The 24165-nt window shown below is 49.0% G+C and overlaps 2 protein-coding genes and 1 pseudogene across 2 annotated transcripts; 2 read left to right on the forward strand and 1 right to left on the reverse strand.

The window, feature by feature from the left end:
• The first annotated feature begins 931 nt into the window (after positions 1-931).
• On the forward strand, positions 932-11870 carry LOC136546976 (uncharacterized). The gene is made up of 3 exons (XM_066538934.1): positions 932-1121; positions 1231-1294; positions 11228-11870. The coding sequence occupies exons 1-3, from the start codon at positions 1010-1012 to the stop codon at positions 11385-11387; spliced, it is 336 nt and encodes a 111-aa protein (XP_066395031.1). The 5' UTR covers positions 932-1009; the 3' UTR covers positions 11388-11870.
• Positions 11871-16103: 4233 nt separating this feature from the next.
• Positions 16104-18131, reverse strand: LOC136544452 (beta-1,2-xylosyltransferase XYXT1-like; annotated as a pseudogene).
• Positions 18132-19267: 1136 nt separating this feature from the next.
• LOC136546977 (sphingosine kinase 1-like) lies at positions 19268-23948 on the forward strand. The gene is made up of 10 exons (XM_066538935.1): positions 19268-19733; positions 21010-21132; positions 21227-21327; positions 21489-21561; positions 21784-21870; positions 21978-22055; positions 22200-22270; positions 22744-23034; positions 23113-23235; positions 23332-23948. The coding sequence occupies exons 1-10, from the start codon at positions 19388-19390 to the stop codon at positions 23536-23538; spliced, it is 1500 nt and encodes a 499-aa protein (XP_066395032.1). The 5' UTR covers positions 19268-19387; the 3' UTR covers positions 23539-23948.
• The last annotated feature ends 217 nt before the right edge of the window (positions 23949-24165 follow it).

The raw sequence follows: 24165 nt of genomic DNA on the forward strand, positions 1-24165 counted from the left end.
ATGCATGGCCTGGGTTTGTCAATCGCTAGATGATCCATAGGACTTCGTCGTCGTCGACGGATACCTTTATTCGGCTATTCCACGTTTCTTTTTCTGGTGGTGACGCTTTGACGACCGATCTGCGGCCCCGTTGGTTTTTCTTATAATCCGTACTTTTAGTCAGTACTTTTTCAGTTTGTTTTTTAACCTTTTTTTAGTCGGAACAATTTTTCTCTCTCACAATAAATCAGCTAAAACAATGTTTCGATTTGTTTTTTTTTTTCAGCGAAACGGCCTGCACCGCGACCTCTGGAGCGCTGGAAATTCAGCAGGAGCGATTTTTCAATTGCTGTGACGTGGGTTGGAGCTCGGACGCGTGGCGGCCGTGCAGTCAGGACGTTTGACTTCAGAATGGCAGGCCGACCGGCTTACGCTTTACCTGAGGTGCATGCATGATTGGTCCATGCAGACATAGCATGCAGTAGAGCAGAAGATAAAGTTCCACCACCAACTGTCAATTCTTTTCATATGTTCTCGTCAAATCGTCTCATTTACGTGCCAGTGGTTGGTTCTTGACTTCATGTGCCTATAACTGTAAGCTTCGGCTCCACCAACTTGTTACATGAGAAATTGAGAATAGTAAGGGTGGTTTCATTGTCGAGGACGAATCCAAGTTCAGCACTTCTGCATATGCGAGCCTTTTTCTCGTTGCAATAAAACAAAGAAGCCCATGCACTGTACACTGTCAATACATTTGATTTGAAAGCAGTTTCTTTTAGGAAAAGAACAGTAAACACAAGAGAGGAAAAAAAATAAAGTCGAATGGTTGGGTTCAAAATTGTATTTGGCCCAGATATGGAATGTAACAACGGCCCATCAAAATGCACCTGATTCCTCACAACTCCCAGCCCAAACTGTCGTGTGTATTTCCCGGCTTCCAACACTTCCGACCTCCGTGATCACCACCAAACCAAAGCCCCGAGAAACCCTAGCCCCTAGGGCCTGGACCAGCAGGGGGCGCCGCGCAGCCATGGCGAAGAACCGGAACAAGAAGAACAAGGCCAAGAAGAGCGGCGGCGTCGCCGCCATGGACACCTCTGAGGGCGGCCCTGCCACATCCACTGCCGCGGACGCCCCACAACGTAATTCCCCCCTTTCATTTTCTTTTAATTTTTGGGGTGTTTTTGTGTTCGCCTATTTTAGCTTCGATAAGATGGCTCGGTTCATGATTTTTTTTTCTTTGCCCGGCAGCAATGGATACGTCCGAGGGAAAGCAGCCATCGTCGGCCACCGCGGCGCTCGGTTCGATCAACAAGTAAGCTAATTGCAGTGCAGCAATTACTATTACTTTTATATTTATAATTATATATGTGTGCACAGAGGCTCGTTCTGTCAATTATTTTGCCGGGCCTTTAATAACCTGCCATATTATTGTGACACTGTTATTGGTGGAACACTGGAACTCAATCCAACAATAATAATATGTCAATGTGGGTTGATATGCTCGCCGTGTTTGCTAGCTAGGTTGCTTTGGTAGGTAGGGAAACCTTTTAGTTTGGACTTTGGTGTGTATCAGCGCTAATTTTTTTGAGACTGCTCTTGTAATTATCTCTCTATGTGTGATTGTGTTAACTGTCACTGACACAATCGAGTGCCACAAGGGGCACATGGGCAAGGAGTGTTTGAAATTTGAGGTGTTTTCACATAAACTTTGATTTTAAATTTGGAAGTCAAATTTGAATTAGAAGGGAGTTTACAGAAGAGGAAAAAAATGAAAAAAAAGGAATAAGGGGAGCAGTTGCTGCTAGGCCACTTCAAGGTCCAAGGCCGAGCGGACCAGCTACCTGCCTGCTCTGACGGTGCCTTAGCCCTTCCTCGCAGGCCCGGCCCTGGATGCGGGCAAGCGGGGCGGCCGCCCTAGGCCCCCAACTAGGTAGGGCCCCACCCCAAGTATGCAAACACTAGGTATATTAGTATCTGGCCCAGTACTGAACGTTGCCGGCATGCAAGTCCTGGCGTCCGCGAGAAGGATGGTGTCCGTATTAAAAAAACAGACAGAAAGAAAGAAAGAACTAGTGTCCGCGAGAAGCCACACGCACACGCCGACACGCGACTCGACTCCTCGACTCCTCTTCCGCGGCGGCGACGGGTCTGCGGTCACGCGGACCGGCGGGCGGACGCGACACGCGCGGTAGCGACTGGCAAGCCGGCGACCAGCGACGTGAGACGCGAGGGCGCGGCTGTTGCGCCTGCGCGACGACACGAGGCGAGACCGCGAGACACTGGACTCGACGCCACGCGACGCACGCGCTGCCATCTCCACGACTCCGCCCGACCCAAACGAGCGACGACGAATCGACGATCGGCGGTGAGCCACACGCCCACACTGAGCCAGCAACGAGCCAACACGAGTAGATGAGTTACCTTTTTTAGCTAATTATTTCTCTAAATCTTAACAACATCATGTCATCAAGAAAGTATGCTTCCGGCGGTGAGAAAAGGAAAAAAGAAAGCACGAATAGATGAGTTCATACCATCACAGAGGGGTTTTATGCATAAGTTTTTGAAGAATAATCCAAAGACTTCAAGAGATCCAAACGAGTTGGCGATAGTTGTATGGAAGGAACCAACACAGATTATTGAAGGTCCTCTTGATGACAATGTTGGCATTAACATGGAAGAAAACAATGTGAGTATTGATGAGCACGTATTGTAAGAAAACAAATTAAGGCATTTTGCATATTCTCATTATCATAGAAAAATGAGTAACGGAGAGCTACGTAACAAGAAATGGCTAGTTTATTCCAAATACTTGGATAAAGTATTTTGCTTTTGTTGTAAGCTTTTTAATTCTAAAAAGTGCAACAGTTCATTGGGGAATGATGGGTATAGAGACTGAAAACATATCAATGAGAGGCTGAAGGAACATGAAATTACTGTTGAGCATATTACCAATATGAACTCATGGAATGAATTAAGAACTAGATTAGGCAAACAAGAGACAATTGATGAAGAGTTACAGCAGCAAATCTCCAAGGAGAAAGAGCACATAAGGCAAGTACTGATGAGAATAGTTGCCATTATTAAATTCCTTGGTAGACGTAATTTGGCTTTTAGATGATCTAACGAGCAGCTTTATAATGACCAAAATGGCAATTTCTTAGCTTGTGTTGATATGGTCGCAGAGTTTGATTTGGTAATGCAAGACCATCTTAGACGTATTCAAAGTAATGATCTTCATTATCATTATCTTAGCCACAAAATTCAGAATGAGTTGATTTCTCCTATGGCTTTTGACATTACAAATTCTATCATCAAGATTGTTAAAGAGGCTAAATATTTCTCAGTTATTCTTGATTGCACCCCAGATGTTAGTCATCAAGAACAAATGACTTTGTTGGTTCGATGTGTTAACATGAGTGAAGGTAAAATTAATGTTTTGGTTTCCTAAAGGTAGATGACACATCTGGTTCTGGGCTCTTCAATGTTTTGGTTGATTCCATTAAGTCCTTTGGTCTTAATATTGATGACATTAGGGGACAAGGTTATGATAATGGTTCTAGTATGAAAGGAAAACACAAGGGGTTCAAAGTCGATTGCGTGATATAAATCCAAGAGCTTTGTATATGCCATGTGCTTGCCATAGTCTTAATCTTACTCTTTGTGATATGGCTAAGTCTTGTAGCAAAGCTGACTCTTTTTTTGGAATTGTGCAACGAATATGTCTTATTTGCTGGTTCTACTAAAAGATGGAAATTTTTGCTTGATCATGTTGATGGTTTAACTGTGAAATCTTTATGCAACACACGTTGGGAGAGTCGTATTAAAAGTGTTGCAGCAATTAGATATCAAGCTCCTCAGCTAAGGGCAGCTTTACTTGCATTGAGTGAAGATAGAGATGTAGAACCAAATGATAGAAGTGATGCAAAGAATTTATTTGAAGTACTTGGCAGCTTTGAATTTATATTTGGCATGGTTATTTGGCATGATGTTTTATTTGTTGCCAATAAAGTAAGCAAGAAGTTGCAATCACCATCTATGTGCATTGAGTCTACCATGCAGCAGATACAAGGCATAATGGATTACTTTAAAACCTATAGAAATGATGGGTATACTTCTAGTAAGGTGAATGCAACGGAAATTGCATCTGAAATGGGCGTCGAGCCATCGTTCCCAGTAAAACGCCGTGCTCTTAGAAAGAAGCATTTTGATGAAAATAATAGTGAGGAAGCACTCTTGGAAGGTGAGAAGGAATTTAAAGTTAGTTACTTCGCGGTTATAATTGATATGGCAGTCCGTTCATTGGAGACTAGATTTCAAGAATTGAAATCAGAGAATTATCTGGATTTTTAACGAGTTCAGCAAACTTGAAGGCATTGGATGGTCCTGAGCTAAAAGTGTGTTGCACGACACTAGCAGCAATTTTCTCTCTAAATGGTTCATCTGACATTGATTTAAATGATCTAATTTTTGAGTTGAGTGTTCTACAATTCACTTTGCCGGATACACCAATAACAACTATGGAGATTTTTGAGTTTGTTACAAAGGCTGATTGTTATCCTAATGCTTCCATTGCTTATCGGATCTTGTTTACTATGTCTGTTACTGTGGCATCAGCTGAAAGATGTTAGTCGCTGAATTCTCACTCTTGGTAGTAGGAGAATTCTTACTCTCATCGAGAGAGGATGACACTAGGAGTTGGGGCAATTTTCTTGTCTATTTCTCACACAAGCTCACACAAATGCCATATCAACCTGAGGGGTTGGGGTTACATATTTATAGGCTGCTAGCCAGCCAAGCATATGCCAAGATGCTAGTCTAAGATGCTAATATGCTGTCCTAGCTAAGATGCTGTCCTCTAGTCTAAGATGCTGTCCTCTAGGATGCTGTCCTCTAGTCTAAGATGCTGTCCTAAAAACAGAAAAACAGCCACAAGGACCATGTGAGCATCACAGCCCCACAAAGACCAGCCACACATGAGACTTATCCATCAAAAGAAGCTTCTCAAAACTAAAATTGTTGAAGAACTATTTGAGATCTACAATGTCTCAAGAGAGGTTAAATGGTTTGGCAGCATTATGCATTGAGAAGCAATTGTTGGATGAGATCATATTGATACCATCATCGATGACTTCGCATCGAGGAATGTTAGAAAGAATTTTTAAGGTAATTTAATATAGGAATTTTTAAGGTAATTTGATATTTATGAATTGTTTCATATGAATATTGCTATTGCATCCGCAGTTAAGTGTTTATATATATGTATTTACATTTAGTACTATCAATGTCACGTATGTATAAAGGGCCCCAGATTGTAGTTTTGCCCTGGGCCTCTAAAAAATCAGGGCCGGCCCTGCTTCCTCGTGAAGGAACACAGTGGCTGCAGCTCGTGCCTCTGTTCTAACTGGGTTACTGGTGCGGCACTTCTCTACAATGGGCGTGGAGTGGCATGCCATCAGACTCTGCAATCTTGGCAATCAAAGCGCAGAAACCTCCCCATTGCTCCTCCACCTGCTCTCCATCTTCCTGTTCAGTGATGCTTTAGTGCTAGTCTGCTAGCCCTGTGCGTATTCGTCTCCTCGTTCTGCGCATGGCGCCTAGTGACTGTACGGTTGTGACTAAGCAAAAGCACGAAAAGGCTGTGGCGTGCTTGTGTCCTGGTTAGGTCAGTATGGTTTGTGCCGGTCTCATGTGATCCCTGTGGCTTGGTGGTGGTGCTCAGCCATGGTGTTATCTTGGTGAGCTTGCAGCCCTAAGCAGTGGTTGTTTGTGTGACTGCGCGTAGCTGAGGCATGGTGACAGAGCTCGATCAGCTCACTGGCATGGGTGGTGTTGTGCACGCATTGTGCTTTGCTTGTGTCGCGCAGGGATAGGCGACCTCTGGTTGGTGCACAGCCACCTTGCACCGGAAACACAATGTCCATAGTGTGGTTGTGATAACTGCTGGCACAAAAGCACCAGGGCCGCACCCACATGCACAGCACAGCACGAGCTTGCCAGCACAATACTAGTGAGCCGCTGAGCTTCTGCCACACAGCCCAAAGGAGCACAGGGACAGCAGTGGAACTGGACAACAGGGAGATGTGGAGATCTGGTGGAGAGTTGTGTGTTCTGATGGAGAAGGGAGACTCTGCTCTGTGTTTGAAGCCTCTCTGGTAGGGTTTCACAGCCAGCTGATCTGTGCCCATTGTGGAGATAAGCTGCAGAATGTGGAGGCAGGAGCTGCTGCCTTCCTTCACGAGGTAAGGCATGGGTGGAGCTGGCAGCCAGCTGGCTAACTTGACCCAAACATTGAAGTGGCCCAGCGACAGCCTCCCTCTATTATCCATTTTTTCTGGAAATTTCCTTGTAACCTAAATTTGATTTAACATTTATAAATTCGAAACCCCTCAGGTTTTCCAACATGAGATACCTCCTCAATTTTATGTTGAAAATACACTTTAGCCATGAATAGTTTCTCAATGTGTCAATACCTTGATTTATATACCAAATTGTATGTGCGCTCCATGCATGCTGTTCCAAACGACTAGGAAATTGTTTCTGCAATGCACCTTTGGATGTGAGGATTGTGGATTTTTCAAGCATATTGCTCTGACTTGGCTTGTGAAATGTGTTAGTACAATATGCTCCATTAATTGACATAAAGCAGCAACATCTGGTTTGGATATCATTCTTATGTGTTATGTGGATTATTAAACAAAAAAATCAACTGATTGGAAGTTGTTGAGAAGTTTTCAGAAATCAACAAATGGAAAATAATTGGCATCCGTGGTAGTTGTGGAGGACTTGTTAAGTGGTTAAGACTGAAAGATATTAACTACAAGCAGACTGTACACATGTGGGTACACCTCTTTTCAGTTCATTGATCTTCAATGTAGAAACAAAACTGGCTGTATCTTCCCCCCAATGTTCATTTGCCCAAATAGCCCAAACCTGCTGCGTCTACCAAATACTTATCATTGTCTCATGAGCCTTCACTCCTGCTGCGTCTACCAAATACTTATCATTGTCTCATGAGCCTTCACAGCTCAGTTTGTAGTATGGAAGTTTGCACTCAAGTTGGGTTATGTTATGTGGCTGCTAGGATTGAGAGGAGAGAGTCGAGGGGAGCGACGGCGGCGGGCGTGCTACAGTACCCGCGGTGCTACAGTAGCGCGGGTACTGTTCACTTAGCGGCGGCTAGGGCTGCAAGGGCGCTGGGGAAGGCCGGCCGCGGGGCTTCGCCCACGGCCGGCAAGAGAGAAGGGATTTCCTTCTAATCTCTTGCTTTATTAGATTGATACATCTCCTCTCCTTATATAGAGAGGTTTACTTGACTTCTAAGCAAGCGACTAATTAACCCTAACGGGCTAAGGCCCAATAGGCCCTTGACTCCTTTAACACTACTCCCCACCCGGACATGCAGCTCGTCCTCGAGCTGCGACCTAACAATGATGCTAACTATGGCTTCACTAGACACAAACTGAACACCTAAGAACAAGCCTTTTACATCTCGGCTTATTTCAAATAAACTCGACTCTTTATTCTTGAATCCTGAAGATGCGGCGGACACCCTCCGCGTGCTGGACAGGCTCGTGTAGCCGCCTGGATCCCATGGAGACCATCGAAACGAGAGGGTTGCACGGGTATGGCTGTCTGGAAACAATCGCAACAGCGACCAGCGGAGACGACCTCGTGGCGGCCGACAGCGAAACGCGGCAGCGCTAGGCAGTATGTCTCCGCTGGTGACAAAGAGGAGTACGCTTCTTCCATCATCACTCCCATAGAACTGGAGTGCGCCGCCTGCGGGAACAGCACCATGCTCGCGCCTGGAGACAGCAACGGGTCGGCGCGGTTGTTGTTGGCCGTTCGACGGGGCGAGGTCGTGCCTCCCCTTGCCGAGGTCGATCGCCATCAAGGCCGCCTCATGCATCTGCCGGCGCATCTCCTGCAGTCGGCGCCGCGCTAGGAGGCCGCGTGCTGCAGCCTGTAATCGCATCGTCGCAGACTGACAATCGCTCTTCTGCGCAAGCGCCACTTGCACGGTTGCTGCCGCAGTGGCGATCTGATTGCCCGGCTGTGCACGTGTGAATGGAGGCACCGGCATAGACGCGCAGTCCTCAAAGGCCCGCGCTAGGTACATAGCGGACTGGAGGTCCGGCGGCGCACGCATCCGTACCTGCTTCCTGATGTGGTCCGGGAGGCCGCCCACGTACAACTCCGCCTTTTGGCGAGCGGAGAGGTCGCGGGCATGGCAGAGCACGGCGTTGTAGCGCTCTGAGTAGTCCTGGACAATAGAGACGAAGGGGAGACGGGCGAGCTCCGCCGACGGCGGGAACTGGATCTGCTGGATGGGGACGCCCTGGGACGACGGCGGCGCGGCTGGGAACAAGGTCGTCGCAGTCCCGTCGTAGGCATCCCATACTGGTACGAGATGACCGGCGCCGTGGTCGCGGCGAGGGTCGTCGCAGTCCCGTCGTAGGGCATCCCATACTGGTACGAGATGACCGGCGCCGTGGTCCCGTCGTAGGGCATCCCATACTGGTATCAGCAGTCTCAGGTTCGATGTCGACTGGCCATCCCTCGCCAGCGGTCTCCGCGTCCTCGACCACCATCGCTGCAACCACCGCGCCCCTGTCCCCGTCGTCCTCGGCCCTCGTCACGGCGTCGGGATCGATCGCGCCATTGGCCGCGGCTACGGCGCCCGTCATGTCCGCCAAACAGATGACGGCGGCCATACTTGACCTGGGGCGGTCTGTGGCGGCCATTCACGCCTTCCTCGCTGGTCCTCACGGGCCGCAACCGCCGACCCAGCCCCTGCCTCCGCAGCAACCGGCCCTTCCGCTGCCCTACAGCCAGCAGCTCCTGCCGGCGCCATCGCTGCCGTCCGTCCAGCACGCGTCGTTGGCACCAACCCGACCGGCGCCGCCGTCCGCGGCCGCGCCTGCTGCGGCCGGATACATCTACGGCATGCCCCACGACGGCGCGCCTTCTTCCGCAGCACTGATCGCGCAGCCGCCTCCGCCCCACAGCGTGCCGATCACCCAGATTCCGTTTCCCCGATCGCCATTGCGCATTCCGAGCTGGCCTTCGGAGCCGGCACCCGTCTACACTACGGCGACTGCACTTCCCTACGTGCCGCCGCCGCCCTCGTCAGGGCCAGTGGTTGCCCACGGTGGGGTGCCCGCGTCGGGCATCCTGTACGGGGGCGTCGACGGACCACTGTTCCATGGGGGCTCGCTGCAGCCTTCGTCATCGTCGTCCCCGGCACACGACGACACTGCCGGGGGCGCTGTTTCGGTCATCGGCCCGGAGCCTCCACCGCCGAAGTTTTACAAGCTCGAGTTCCAGAGCTACGACGGCTCGGCCGACCCCCTGAACTGGCTCAACCACTGCGAGCAGTTCTTTCGGGGCCAGCGGACATTGGCGTCTGATCGGACGTGGCTTGCCTCCTACCACCTCCGGGGCGACGTGCAGACCTGGTACTACGCCCTGGAGCAGGATGAGGGCATGTCGCCGTGGGAGCGTTTCCGCGACCTCTGCCGTCTGCGTTTCGGTCCACCGCTGCAAGGTAGTCGCCTGGCTGAGCTCGGCCGGTTACCCTTTACGTCCACTGTGCAGGAGTATGCGGGCCGTTTCCAGGCAGTGGCGTGCCACACCGGGGACCTCTCTACCCGTCAGCGCGCCGAGTTGTTCGTGGGCGGCCTCCCGGACCATATCCGGGTGGACGTGGAGATGCGCGCTCCGCCGGATCTTCAAACGGCCATGTACTACGCCCGAGCGTTCGAGCGGCGCACGGCAGCCCTGCAGGCACTGCCGGCCGCGCGTGGCGCTCGCCCTCCGCCGCGTCCCGCGCTGCCTCCACCAGGCCGTGCCCCTGCCGCGCCCCACGCACTGGCTGGTCCGGGCGCCGCGGCGGCCGCCGCAGCCCCGGGCGCGCGACCTTTTCGCCGCCTTACTCCAGCCGAGCAGCTGGAGCGCCGTCGACAGGGCCTCTGCTTCAACTGCGACGAACCGTACGTGCCGGGCCACGTGTGTCAGCGCCTCTTCTATATAGAGGGCGCCGACTACGTCGACGACGACGCGGCGCCCGACGCCGCAGGTGCGCCCGTGGCCGTGGAGGCGGTACCAGCGGCCCCGGACGCGGACGCCAACGCGTTCGCCATCTCTCTCCATGCCTTGGCCGGTATCCGCACGGAGAACTCCATGCTCCTCCCTGTGATGGTGAAGGGGGAGCGCTTGCTCGCACTGCTCGACACCGGCTCCACGCACAGCTTCATGCAGGGCGCGACCATGCGACGCCTCGGCCTCATTCCGTCAGGAGGTGACCACCTGCGCGTCACCGTCGCCAACGGCGATCGCCTACGCTGCGAGGGTGTCGCCCGCAACGTACCCATCAGCATCAACGGCGAGCACTTCTCCATCACCTGCGTCGGTCTTGACCTCGGCTGCTTCGTCTTCATCCTCGGCATCGACTACCTGCAGACGCAAGGCCCCATCGTGTGGGACCTAGAAGCCATGACGGTTGCCTTCACGCGCCAGGGACGCCGCATCCTCTGGCGGGGTGTGGGTGCTGCCGATGGGGCCGCCCGGGCAGCGGCAGTGTCCGCCGACACCCAGCAGCCCCTGCTGGACCGTCTACTTCAGCAGCACATCGGCATCTTCGACGAGCCGCAGGGCCTTCCGCTGGCTCGCCCCTACGACCACCGCATCCACCTGCTGCCGGACACGGCGCCCGTTGCCGTACGACCGTACCGCTACCCCCAGCTTCAGAAGGACGAGCTGGAACGCCAGTGCGAGGCCATGCTCGCCCAGGGAATTATTCGGCCCAGCACTTCGCCATTCTCGGCACCCGTCCTCGTCCGCAAGGCGGACACGTCCTGGCGTTTCTGCATCGACTACAGGGCCCTGAACGCCAGGACCTCGAAGGACAAGTTCCCTATTCCAATAGTGGATGAGCTCCTGGACGAGCTCCATGGGGCCTAATTAGCATTTATAGTTCACTACTAGTAGACTCCTGAGGATCAACGTTGTTTTCTTCTATGGCCATGTAAGGTTGAGCTGTAGTCAACTGTGTCTGGTCTTAGTGAGGTATCTCTTCATACATTAGATATTATAGGCTACTAAGAGTGAATTATTGAAATTACTGCTCTCCTATCCCCTTCAGTAACTACATTTGAAAGTTTTCTGATATATGCTTAGCTCTGTTACCTGAAATTTGCAATGTTGTGATACATGTCCTCAGTCTGTTCTTTGTCTCTTTAACTAGGAAAATAAAAAAGGGAGTGCATATGAAAAGGTCACAGAATGCTAGGAAAATGAAAGCAATTGCTAGGGCTGTATCAAAGAATGAAAAGTCTGAGGAGAAGATCCAGAAAGCAAAAGGCAAGAAGACAAGAATTCAGTCTGCCAAGTCTTTGTATGACTGAATATTTTGCACTAAGCAGAATTTTGTGTACCCGTATATTTCTAGCTTGTAGAGCAACCGAATCTGTGCTTGACAAAGAAATGAAAACATGTTTTGTTTACAAATCTTCTTGTCAGCTTCTTTACAAGATCTCAGGAATTGCCTTCCACACTACCTGGTGATAGTAGCAGATTAAGGTTTGATTCTTTGATATTGACCTCAGGATATAGTGACCAAGTGCTAGGTCTATTCTTAAATTCTGGTGCCGTTTGCTGAATCGGTGACATATTGTCACTGAGTCCTGTTAGATATATTTTCAGTGTTCAAGGTTCTTTCTTATGTGTTTCCATGGAAGGCTCCTCTGTAACCGTAGGCAGTCTTGTGGAGTTTCACCATTTTGCTATTTCTTTGAGCCTGGACGGTCATCTGGTGCTTACTGGACCGAAGTCTTAGGGAAGGATGTGTAAGCATGCTGTTGATGAGAGGGTATATACCATGTTCTATCTGTTGAAGAATCAATATGGTCCTAGGTACATACGGCTTTGTGGCAAGATATGTTTCCTGGAATGGCTTTTTGCGATAATGAAAAGGTAAAGCAAATCTCCTATTGTTCCCTTTTCTTCCTGGAATGGCTTTTTGCGATGAAAAGGTAAATCAAATCTCCTTTTGTTCCCTTCTCCTTTTGGCCAAGAACCCAAACAAACTCCAAAGGCCTTTTTCTTGAAGCCTTTGAAGATTTATATCTGCATCTGGGATGTTCATAGGGCGTGGAATACTGGAATGTTCCTTGCTGTGTCGTGCCACTAATTTGGTAGTAGTAATCATCTGTTATGCCCGTAGTATTCATTTGTGTTATGCCACGTCCAACGTGCTATTGGCTACGTCATTTGTATGTATTGTATTTACTGTTGTCCTGTTCTGATTGGCTATCCAGCTTGTTGGAGAAAATGGAGTTCAGGTCCGGTTCTAATGCAAAGACAGAAACTTTCTGTATAGGGCTATAGGCTCCACTCCTGAGTTCGGAGCTCGAAGTCATCTGTTTTAACAGCTTTATGCCCTGTGTATCTTAAGGACAAAAAAAAAAAGTCGTCCGTTTTGACAAGAGCTCAGGTCCCATTTTAGGGGCTAAAATATTTTATACAATATATATAACTCAATCGATTGAAAGGTCTCTTCTTGCCCACTCCCTCTGATCTAAGATATATACAAAATAAACGTCAGCCCATATGCGATAATCTGGTCAATAATCGATGTCCTACAAATTATATAAAATACCTTCTCTGATGTCATTTTGATGGTTTAACTCAGTCTCCTCTTACTTCTCTCCAATCTGTGTCCTCTTCAGTGTGGCAATCATAGTCATAGGCTGTAGTCATAGCGTCGCAAGGAACGGTAGAGGATTCGTGGAGCAAAAGGTCTTCCAACGTTTACTCAGCCATGCGTTATCACACCCGGGATCGCGTATCGATCGGCCGGCGTATTCGAAACGCACCGTCTCCTTGCTCCCTTGCGGTTCCGGACCGCACCTCTGCCGTCGTGTTCACCCGGCGCCGTCTTCGTTTGGCGTCAGGGAAAGCTGTGGGGACATCGCCACGTTCCTATTGACGAAAACGACCTCCTGAGGATTGGTTCTTTCAGTCACCAGTCACCAGTCACACTGACACTGACATTTTTTTTTTACTTGACAACCACCACTTTCACGCCCTAGTTCTCCACTTTTTGGTGTATCTGTGGTTGTGCCAGCTCTTGTGCTGGGTCGTGTCGTTGTTATTTTCTCATCAGTAGATATGCCACGATCTACTCCTTGTACTAGTGCTGTTGCATTGGTTTCAGTTCGGTTTTTTAAAATTAACCGAACGACAGGGTTTTTATCTCGTTCTCTAAAAATTAGGTTATTGATGATAAATCAATACTATTTAGGTGGAGATTTCCTCCCCCGTGATGGTTAAAAAAAAGAACAATTCGCTCGCTATACAACGGTCATTAATCAGTGCAGATATTTTAGGACATTAAGAGGTATTCCCTTCGTCCCACAATAGAAGTCGTTATGAGATACGCGCAGATCAAACTTTCTCAACTTTGACTAGGTTTGTAGAAAATGCTTGCAACATTTATATCTGTAAATAAATTTATTATGAAAGTATATTCAACGGTCTATCTAATGATACTAATTATGTATTATAAATATTAATATTTTATATATATAATTGGTCAAAGTAAAAAAAATTAACTTCTCAGGAAACGAGAACGACTTCTATTTTGGGATAGAGGGAGTATGCATTTTGGTTTGTTACGTCGGTTTTTTTTTCTCTCAATTGAAAAAACACATTTCTACTAGGATCTTACCTCCTCTGGTCACAACTTAAGTCAAGCTTTCGGTTACACTCAGTCAATTTGGTTGAAAAGTACCTTTTGTGTTGATTTTAGGTAGTAGAAAATGGTGCCACTAGGTTTGCATCAAGAGCTAAGTATAACTTGTTATGCTTCGTAAATATATGGTACAACAAAAAAGCACTAGTAGTAAAATTTTGTTTTGGAGACCGGTTGACACCCAAAAGATCGAGAACTTTTATCCTGCAAACAGAATACATGGTTCCTCCTCCTGATGCAAGAAACATATTCTGCAGTCCAGGTTGTAAGTGTATTTCAGTGCTCATTTAAGTGGGGGTAAATATGAAAGATTGAAGCAAAAATGTGCATTTGAGTTCTCATAGGCTTAAATCTAGGATCAAAGGAAGTAGTGTCGCCTACACTTAAAAGAGACATTCTTATTTGAAGAGTCGTTAGAATAAAAATCGTTTTCTATATCTTTTCACTTTTCAACCGTCCGGAAAAAATTCGAGGCGCATCTAAGAACTATTTGAATACTAGTGAATTGTTACCCTTAATGAGGGCCGCCCCATATGGGGTGTGGTGGAGGTAGTCTTGTGTGAGGTACAAGTTAATTACTTCCTCCGTCCCCTAAAAGAGGGTAGGATCTTGGGAGAGTACTAAGAAAGAGCAAAATGACCTGCATACCGCTACTTTTACAATCATTGCTCCACTTTCATGTCGTTCAAGCTATCTGGCTCTGGTGTTGCCTCCAACAATGAGTGGTGAGACAGAGTAGTTGACCTATGACACGGTAGGTGTAGGATCCACAAAGACAACATCCAACGATACTCTTTAAGGGACAATTTTTGAAAGCTACAATAACTTTCTTTTTGGTACAGAGAGAGTACAATTTAAATATTCAATCACATATGAAATTCTTCCGGTACATGTATATAAGCTAAAATCGGATGACCTAGTTTGACAGTGGGACCGTGTATTTTTGTCATCATTCCTCACTTGTTAGGCCGTGTATCAATTTTTGTCGTCATTCCTCACTTATTAGGGTTCCACCTAGTAGTTCTAAGGGTCTCCCAACACCCAACAGTCTATCTCTCAACAGAACTATTAGCGTGTGTTGTGTGGTCACTAATTGAAACCACCTGCAGTCGGCCTTCACGGTAAACACACAATGACTTCGTGCGATTATAACTGCTAACTGCTGGTCATGTGCCCAATTAATATGCTGGTCATGCGTGATTACGGAGTTTTACTGTAGCTGTAGGCTTGCCATCTAGTACTACGTTTGATGCTTCCTATGGTGACATTTGGGTCCAGTTTAGTTTGCAAAAAATTTTGCAAAAATTTTCATATTCTCCGTCACATCGAATCTTTGGACGTATGCATGAAACATTAAATATAAATAAAAAATAAAATTAATTACACAGTTTAGACGAAATCCACGAGACGAATCTTTTAAGCCTAATTAAACTATGATTGAATACTATTTGCCAAATAACAACGAAAACGCTGCAATAGCCATTTTGTAAATTTTTTTTGCATCTAAACAAGGCCTTGGAGCATGCCAGTGAGCCCCACTGCTCTGGTGCCTTTCTCTCTACGCTTCTATACGCAAATAGATTCAACTATCCAACAACGTGCTCATGCCAGCCAGCCCCACTGCTCTGGTGCCTTTCTCTCTACGCCTCTATGCGCAAATAGATTCAACTATCCAACAACGTGCTTTGGGCCTACCTTTGTCGAATTTCATGGGCTCATGTTCATGGCCTGTGCCTGCTGGGTGCTGCCATCCTGCCCACTAGTTGAGACTTGTTAAAAGAGAAATCCGGTTTGTTTAGACACAATAGTCCGTATAACGAAGATGAACTCTGGATAATGGCTATACATATTTTGTTGTTGGTAGCTCACGCGTTGTCCAGTTTAAACATCTGATTAGCGTAATGGGACAAGGATATCAAGGCTGTGTTGGATCTAAAAAGATAATAGTTAGCTGCTAATAATTAGCTCATGTCTAGCTAAAAGTTTAGCTAATTATTAGCTGAATACTCAACTAACGACTATTTCGCTAGTTAGACCTAATAACGGCTAATATTAGTTCTGATCTATTAGCCAGCTAACCATCGGCAAATAATCGATCCAAACATGTCCCAACTGTCACGTGCCACCTAAAAATTGGTCTAGTGGGCCATCAATGGCAGTGATTGTAATTGTAATATATAATAAACTGAGATGATGCTAAGCATAGCTTCTCTGCTAGTACAAACAAGATATTGAATACTTTACTTCATAAAATAAAATAAAAAGAGTTAAATGCACCAGAGGTCTATTAACTTGTGAGGATGTTTTGGTTAGGTCCATCAACTTTTAAAGTGGTTTTTTGGTCCATAAACTTTGTACGCCGTATCACTTAGGTCCATACCTCTCCATGTTGGCTTCTCGTGCTGATGTGGCATGATGCCGTGGCCATACGGGCGTGCAGTTGGCTTCCTCCGGCGGCGCTTCGTCCCCTCTTCCATGGCCGGCCGCCGGTGCAACTCCAGCAGCTTCCTCCGACGCCCCTGTGCTCTGCCACCCGCACCGCAGGCCCCGCGACCACCATCTCCTTCCAGTGCCCCGCCAGACGCTTTGCCTGCGCCAGCGCGTCCACCGACGGCGCCGCGAGGTGGGGCGTGCACTCGATCAGCGCGACGCAGTTTGCCCACCACTCGCTCGCGTCGCGCCCCAGCCCTTCTGAGGCCAAGTCCAAGAAGCCGCCAACGGCGCGGACGAGGAGGGCGTGGGGGTCCGGGGCGCCAAGCAGCGCCGGGAGGAACGCGCGGAGGGAGCTCCTGCCGCTGAGGCACAGCGCGTCCACCAGCGCGAGTGCCTTCTTGAGTACGGGCCGGAAGCGCTTCATGTCGAGGCGGACGTCCTGCTTGAAGAGGTAGACCCCCATGAAGGACACCCAGTCCTTGGCCTTGACGCTCATGGGATCTGCGAGCACGGGGTGGTCGCGCGGGTACTAGTCCACCAACGTGCTCTCCTCCGGCGCGACGTGGTACTCGAGGTAGGCCAGCCCCATGTCCCTGGCGGGGCCCTAGAAGTAGCTTGCCACGAAGTCCAGCGTGCCCAGCGGCAGCACATGGACCACCACCCCGCCCCGGGGCAGGAACACCAAGCCTGTTCGTTTGGCTGTGGCTTGTCGTAAACGATTGTAAATTTCCAGCCGGAACAGTATTTTTCTCTCACACAAACCAGCCAACAGTACTTCTTCACGAACCAGCAACGATACGAACCAGCCAACCGAACAGGCTGGTCAGCCCGGCGCCGTGCACGCCCACCACCACGTCGCACGTGTTCACCAGCTCAGCGAACGGCGCCACCTCGTGCGCCCCCTCCGACACCACCACCTCGAATCCCACCTTCCACGTGCCCCGCACGATCTCCTCCGTGTTCAGGAACCGCCGCGTGCGCGCGCGTGATCACCAGGAGCCGCGGCTGCCGGCGCCACGGGGGAGAGGGCGACGTCGTGCGGGAGCCCATAGGTGTCGCGCATGAACTGGGTGAAGTCCAACATGGAGTAGCCATTGGGCGCGCGGCGCGGGTCGATGCTGAAGTCGTCGTGGCTGGTGAGCCCGACCTAGACGTGGCGGAAGCAGCGCACGCGCGGGTCGTGGTCCAGGTCCACGGGCGCGTAGTTGGAGAGGCTCCTGAACACCGGCAGGTACTTGCCCACCCACCACGCCTGGAAGTCGGTCACCAGCAGCACCACCTCGCCGGTGTAGTGCCGCGCCGTCAGGAACAACGGCAGGATCACGTCCGTGTACGCGTGGAAGTAGTTGCCCGTGTACCCGCGGACCGAGAACACCAGCGCCAGCACGTCGTGCCAGTCCGTGCAGACCGGCGGCGGTGCGTCGGTGGCGGTGGCCATGGCGGCAACCGACCGCACCGTCAGCGCGCGGACGCTGTGCATGGCGTTCGGGTCCGCCTTGCGCGGGTACGGCTTGATGCTCCATGACTCCTCGTGAAAGGTGTGGTTGTCGGCACCAGAGGGCGCCACTAGGGTGACGCTGGCGTTGGAACCGACCACGCGGACGTCGCCCTCGAGCTCCGCATTGCTGCTACCTTGTCCCTCCTCCGACGCGCTGCGCCCAACGCGTCGTTCCCGGTCCTGCCCCTCCTTGTCTAGGTGGTGGACGTGGTGAGCAGCGGTGGTTGGACCCCTAGCATCAGCGGCTGCGGCTGCTGCACCGGCGATGGTGTCGGCGTGGGTGGAGTCGAGGTGGCGGAAGCCGAAGCTGGCGGCGATGGAGGCGAGGTGAGCGTCGAGGTCCTCCCAGCGGAAGGGAACGGGGACCGGGGAGCAGGCGACGAGGCGGTCGAATGCCTCCCGGAGGCTGCGCTTCTTGTCCGCGAGCGCGGCGATGGCCGCCTCGAGCTCGGCCTGCGTCGCCATCGCCTTTGCCGGTTGGGTGGGAACTGGAAGCGGCGGGAGTGAGTTGGGCGTTGGTTGCGGCGCCCATCCGCTGCCGCCGGCTAAGCCCGCGCGCGTGGTCGGGGCGCGACGCGAGCGAGTGGTGGGCAAACTGCGTCGCGCTGATCGAGTGCGCGCCCCGCCTCGCGGCGTCGTCAGCGGACGCGCTGGCGCAGGCAAAGCGCTTGGCGGGGCACTAGAAGAAGATGGTGGTCGCGGGGCCTGCGGGTGCAGGTGGTAGAGCACAGGGGCGCCGGAGGAAGCTGTTGGAGTTGCGCCGGCGGCCGACCATGGAGGAGGGGACGAAGCGCCGCCGAAGGAAGCCACCTGCACGTCCGCATGGCCACGGCATCATGCCACATCAGCATGAGAAGCCAACGTGGAGAGGTATGGACCTAAGTGATACGACGTACAAAGCTTATGGACCCAAAAAGCCACTTTGAAAGTTGATGGACCTAACCGAAACCTCCTCACGAGTTAATGGATCTCTGGTGCATTTAACTCAAATAAAAATTTTGGCAATCTAAATTTAATTACTGAAATTTATTTTTTTCCTCGAAAGGACTAGGAATTATAAGAAGACACCCACCACTTTTACCAGGCATAGAGCCAGCGGTGGGGCTAGGGGGCTCCAGCCCCCCTATCGCTCGCGAGCAAACGAAGCCCCGTAGAGCCGTCGTCTGAAATTTTAGCTGTAGATGTATAGGTAGGAGGGACTGAGATTTGTTGAACCTCTTTTCTTGATAATTGACGTTGTTTTACCCCTCCTATGTTTTTTCAGCCCTTCGTCCCTGACTTTTACCTACCAAGATCCATTCGAAGAATCCCACGCAGCATCCTACCTGTACTCCTAGAGGCTTAGCGGTGATCTCTGATCTGGATGGAGAATAGCCGTCAATAAAAGTATAAAACATGGGAGCAGCCTCCCACAAATTCCCAATATTACCAGGATTTCTTTACCAAAACACCATTAAAATTCCTACACACTGAACCATTCGTACAAATACAACACACCATACACCACACGTACACACATATACATACTCAACACGACCACACGTTATACTGGAGTCCCCCACCCGAAAGGCGCCAACGAGGATATATATTTAACCGCCCCAACCACTTACCTTCTCCTCGCCTCGTCCCCAAACCTCTGCTACCTTCGCTTGGCTTCGCTTCCAACCCCGCCGATACGTCCGAGCAAGCTACACTACAAGCTTGACCCGCCACGTGCTTCCATGGCCGATCCCCAGCCCCAGGCCGAGGTCCTGACCGAGTCAGTGCGGGTCAACAGCACCGAGGTGGAGGCCACGCTCAGGGGCGGGGAGCTGGCGTGGCGCCCCGCCGGCGGCGGCAACGGAGAGGGGCAGGAGCGGCGGCTGGAGCTGGAGTCGGAGGTGCTCGGGTGCCGGGTGGACGGGAGGAAGCTCAAATTCGCGACCTTTGCCGCGAGCGGCGGCGGTAATGGGAAAGGGGGAGGAGGGGCCGCGAATCGGAGGAGAGGGGAGGTCGTGGTGGAGATGGAGGACGAGGATGCCGCGGTGCGGTGGGGGGACGCCATCAGGGATCGCCTCGCCTCGCTCGGTAATCAGTATCAGCTGTTACTCTGCTAGCTGCAATTCGATTATTTTAATTCAATTCTACTGCATCCTACTATGTTTTTTTTTAAGAAAAAATTCTCCTGCATCTTGGGAATTGTGCTTGGCCCATGATGTGATCGATCTGGTCACACTACGATCTTGGGAATCGCGTGGTTGGAGTTTTGGCATTCCCTGGACGCCTGGTTCTTGATCGGGTAGGCGGCGGTAGTTGCGTCATGCCATGCGTGGTGGACTTGAGGAGTTCGTTGACTCGATTGGATAGCTGGGAGAGGGGGAAAAAAAATCTGCTCCTGATAGTAAGGGGAAAACATCAAAACAAAACCAGAAGAGAGTGTCCAGCCGCTTTGGTTCGCTTCAACGAAAATAATTTGAAGCAATTGGTTCTAGATTGTAATGGTCGTATGCGTGCACAGATCTTTCTTATGCGTGAAACCGTGCGGTTGAATAGCTGTTCTTCTGGGCATGATCTGGTCAAAGCGTCAAATGTACAAATGTAGCAGTATGCAAGGTGCCAACTAGTCGAGTCCTACAGAGTTTGAAAATTCTCCATGGATTCTTCTTCAGTATCTGGTCTACTCAATTGCCACGGTTGGCCTCAAATGGGCTTGTTGCTGATGGTGCACATCGCACAAAGCTTGCATTTCAATTATTATCGCCCCGAGCAAGTCAGAGCCGTGTATGTGTGTCTAAATAATGCCTGTTCATTTTGTGCAATGCAGCAGTGATACTTTGCAGTAGTAATGTTATGCCTGTTCATGTTATGCATATTTTGTGCAATTTTTTTGTTCTTTTGTGAGATTTTGTTGAATGTTCCTCTCAGTGTCACCCACTGCCATTTAACATCACCCTTGAATGTTGCATTAGCTATCATACTTGTAGGATGCAAGTGGGTACTCAAAGGTGTTTTATGTGTCAAATAACTTAGTCCATTTCTCCCCTTAAATTAATTACGTGGCATGCCATTCTAGTTCATTTTATCAAGTTCTGGGTCGATCCAATGACTCAGAACATGGGATACTTGCATCCCTAGCTATCAATACAAAATATCGGAGCTGACCTTTTTTGCTCAGTTATTCATCATTGATAGTGCTGATCTAGTGCTCTTTTCTCCTCTGCATATTTCTGTTCCATTTATAGTTGGTACTAGTTCGTGCTTCTCTAACTCCTTTGGAAAAGCATAGTAGATTAGCAACTGAATTAGAACACCAGTTTTACCTACTCATGGTCCCTTAGGTATTCCTCCTGCAATATTGCCACAGGTCGGCCAAAGAGATTGTTAATTATAGTGAACCCTTACGGTGGAAAGAGAAGCGGACGGAGTATTTTCCAGAATGACGTCCTCCCTCTCATTGAAGCTGCTGGTGTGCTTTATACGATGCAAGGTTTGGTGGTCTATGTTTATTCATCATATTTTTGGGATTATAATTGTGGTGCCTGCTATTTTGTATCTAATTTCAAATTGTGAAACATGTTTAGAAACCAAGCATCGCCTTCATGCTCAAGAGATTGCACATTCACTTGATCTTAGGAAGTATGATGGCATCATTTGTGTCAGTGGAGATGGTGTGATGGTAGAGGTTAGCAAAGAACCACATTTTCCATATGCGAATGCAATTCTGTGCAATTTGTTATGCTCTGAAAATTCGCATGTTTTCAGATATTTGAGCACTGTTGATTCTATTTGCTTGCTTGCTATGTTTTGTTTCTTTCTCTTATTGTTATTTTATTTTGTTTTTAGGTTGTCAATGGCCTCCTGCAAAGGGAGGACTGGGAGACAGCAATAAAAGTGCCCCTTGGGATCATTCCGGCAGGTACATTATCATAGCAGGTCCTTTATCATATGGATGTAATGATGTACATTAGTGAGTAGTACTGTGTCTTAGGTTCATTTTCATATGCAATCATTACAAAAGCCGTTTAACCAAGATTAGTTGTAGCCTGTAGCTTTTTCACTTTTTTGTTCAGATTTTAGCATTTATGCACTTTATTGTCATGCTCTTGGCAGACTTTTCACACAATACAATGTGCAACAGGTACTGGAAATGGAATGGCACGATCTCTATTGCATGCTTCTGGTGAACCATTCTCTATATCTAATGCTGTGTTTGCAATCATCAGAGGTCAGTATTTTCTCCTCGTTTTTTGCCACCTTTCATCTAGCAGCCACATTATCTCACCCATTTATGTGTTTGAACAATTGCTGATGCAGCTTCTTTCTGTTACACAGGTCATAAACGTGCACTTGATGTTACTTCTGTTGTGCAGGGAAATACAAGGTTCTTTAGTGTCCTCATGCTTACATGGGGTATGCAGCATATAATCTCTATGCTAACTCTTTCAAAACAACAGCTGAGACATAGGCCACCTTCCTCAGAGATTGCTCTGTCACTTTCTCTTTTGCTGCATTAAAATTTAATTGACAAGCCTGAAAATGATCTACGAACTGCAGGTCTGGTGGCTGATGTTGATATTGAATCAGAGAAGTATAGGTGGATGGGAAGTGCTCGCCTTGAATTTTATGTATATTTTCTACCCTAAAAGCTTATATCAAGTAGTTGATTTTCTTTTTTTATATCTGTAAGTTTCTGTCTCTTTTTTATATACAATGGACTTAACAGAGAGGTGCTGCAGAAATTAGATGCTCTTTCTTGCTGATCTTGCACCACCTTGGCAGCATCGAGACAGATGCATCTCTTGCTTTAATACTTAGTTCCAATCTCTAACTGTGGGAAATGGCTTATAGCTTTTCTTTACTTAGATGTGTGTGCATGCATTGTAGCCATAAAAGAAAAGATCATGGTTTGCACTTAGTGTACCTGAAAAAAATGAATCTTCTGCAACATGCTGGTTGAGCTCTAGTGCTCATAATAGATGCAGAGGATAATGATATCGAATTGCATAAGTCGCTGTAGCATCTTTTGTTTTTTTATGTTACTCTGTCTCAGGGTACTTTTGGATCTGTAGAAGCTCACACTGTGCTCTGCCATTTTCAGCTCCTACTCCGCATGCTGAACCTGCGACGGTACAATGGGCGCATCCTTTTTATTCCAGCACCAGGATATGAAGACGTTGGTGATCCTGTGGAGCAAACTACAAACGGGGTTAGCACGGGCATTCAAGAAGACGGAGCAACTGACAGTAATGGTGAAACGTGTGGCTATGTTGGCCCATCGATCAAAGAAGCCGATCGTAGATGGAGATCGCTGAATGGTCCATTCGTTTCAGTCTGGTTCGGCAATGTTCCTTTCGCTAGCGAAGATGCCATGGCAGCACCAAAAGCAGAGGTCAGTCTCTCGCCATTTCGTGCCTTAGGGTTCCACTGTGCTCCATAGCCTGATTCTTTCTTGTTTGTTGCCATGCAGTTTGCGGATGGCTACTTGGATGCTGCCATAATCAAGGATTGCCCGCGGTGGGATGTTGTCGGGCTTGTGTTCCAGATGAAGGACGGCACCTATGTGAACTCGCCATGCGTGGAGTACTTCAAGGTGCGTTGCTTAGCCCATGCGTTCTACCCACCCTGTCCATGAACTCTGTCATCAAAAGATAACGAGGTGTGCTGGGGAACTCTGACGAACTGACAGGTGAAGGCGATCCGGATGGAACCGGGCCTGCGCGTGGGCAGCAGCACCAAGGGCGGTATCATCGACTCGGACGGGGAGGTGATTGCGAGGGGCGATGATGGGTCCCACTCCCGCGCCGGCGATGAGCCGGGGCACCTGATGGCGTACGGCCCGCCCATCCAGCTGACGGTGGACCAGGGGCTGGCCACCATCTTCTCCCCGAGATGACCATTCTTCTCTCTGTTCTCCACCGTCTGCGTGTAATTTGCTTCGTTAGCCCTGCCATTTTCCCGTGTAGAATCATGTGCTTCTACTGTATATGTAAATATACTCACACTCACACTCACACTCACACCCCACCCCAGTTGAGAGCGATGAGCCAAGAGGGACGGATACTGATCTCCGTCGAGCGTCGAGAGGTTGTTTTCTTTTCATGGCCACAGTCCACATAGCTGCCGCTGCCTTGAGTGCTAGCGTGACAAATGAGAAGTGGTCAGTTCATATTTTTTTTTCGGGTGTTGTTGATTATCACTTGTACAAGCAATTGGGCTGATCTCCTGCAAACTTGGTGTTAAATCCACCTTAAAAACTTGTACATCCATATTAAAAAAAAACTTGACATTCTAGTTTTATCATAAGTAACTATCTTAATTTTGATCAAGCCTATATAAAACCAATGTTTATATCGTGAAATAATAAGTATCACTAAATTTATCATTAACATATTATCAGAAAACATCTATTTGATATCATAAATGTTGATAGTCTATAGTCCTTTCGGTTTAAATTATAAGTCGCTTTGATTTTTTTATATAGATTTTGCTATGTACGTAGACATACATTATATCGAGGTAC

The sequence above is a fragment of the Miscanthus floridulus genome, chromosome 3 (assembly GCF_019320115.1).
Source record: "Miscanthus floridulus cultivar M001 chromosome 3, ASM1932011v1, whole genome shotgun sequence".
NCBI lineage: Eukaryota > Viridiplantae > Streptophyta > Magnoliopsida > Poales > Poaceae > Miscanthus > Miscanthus floridulus.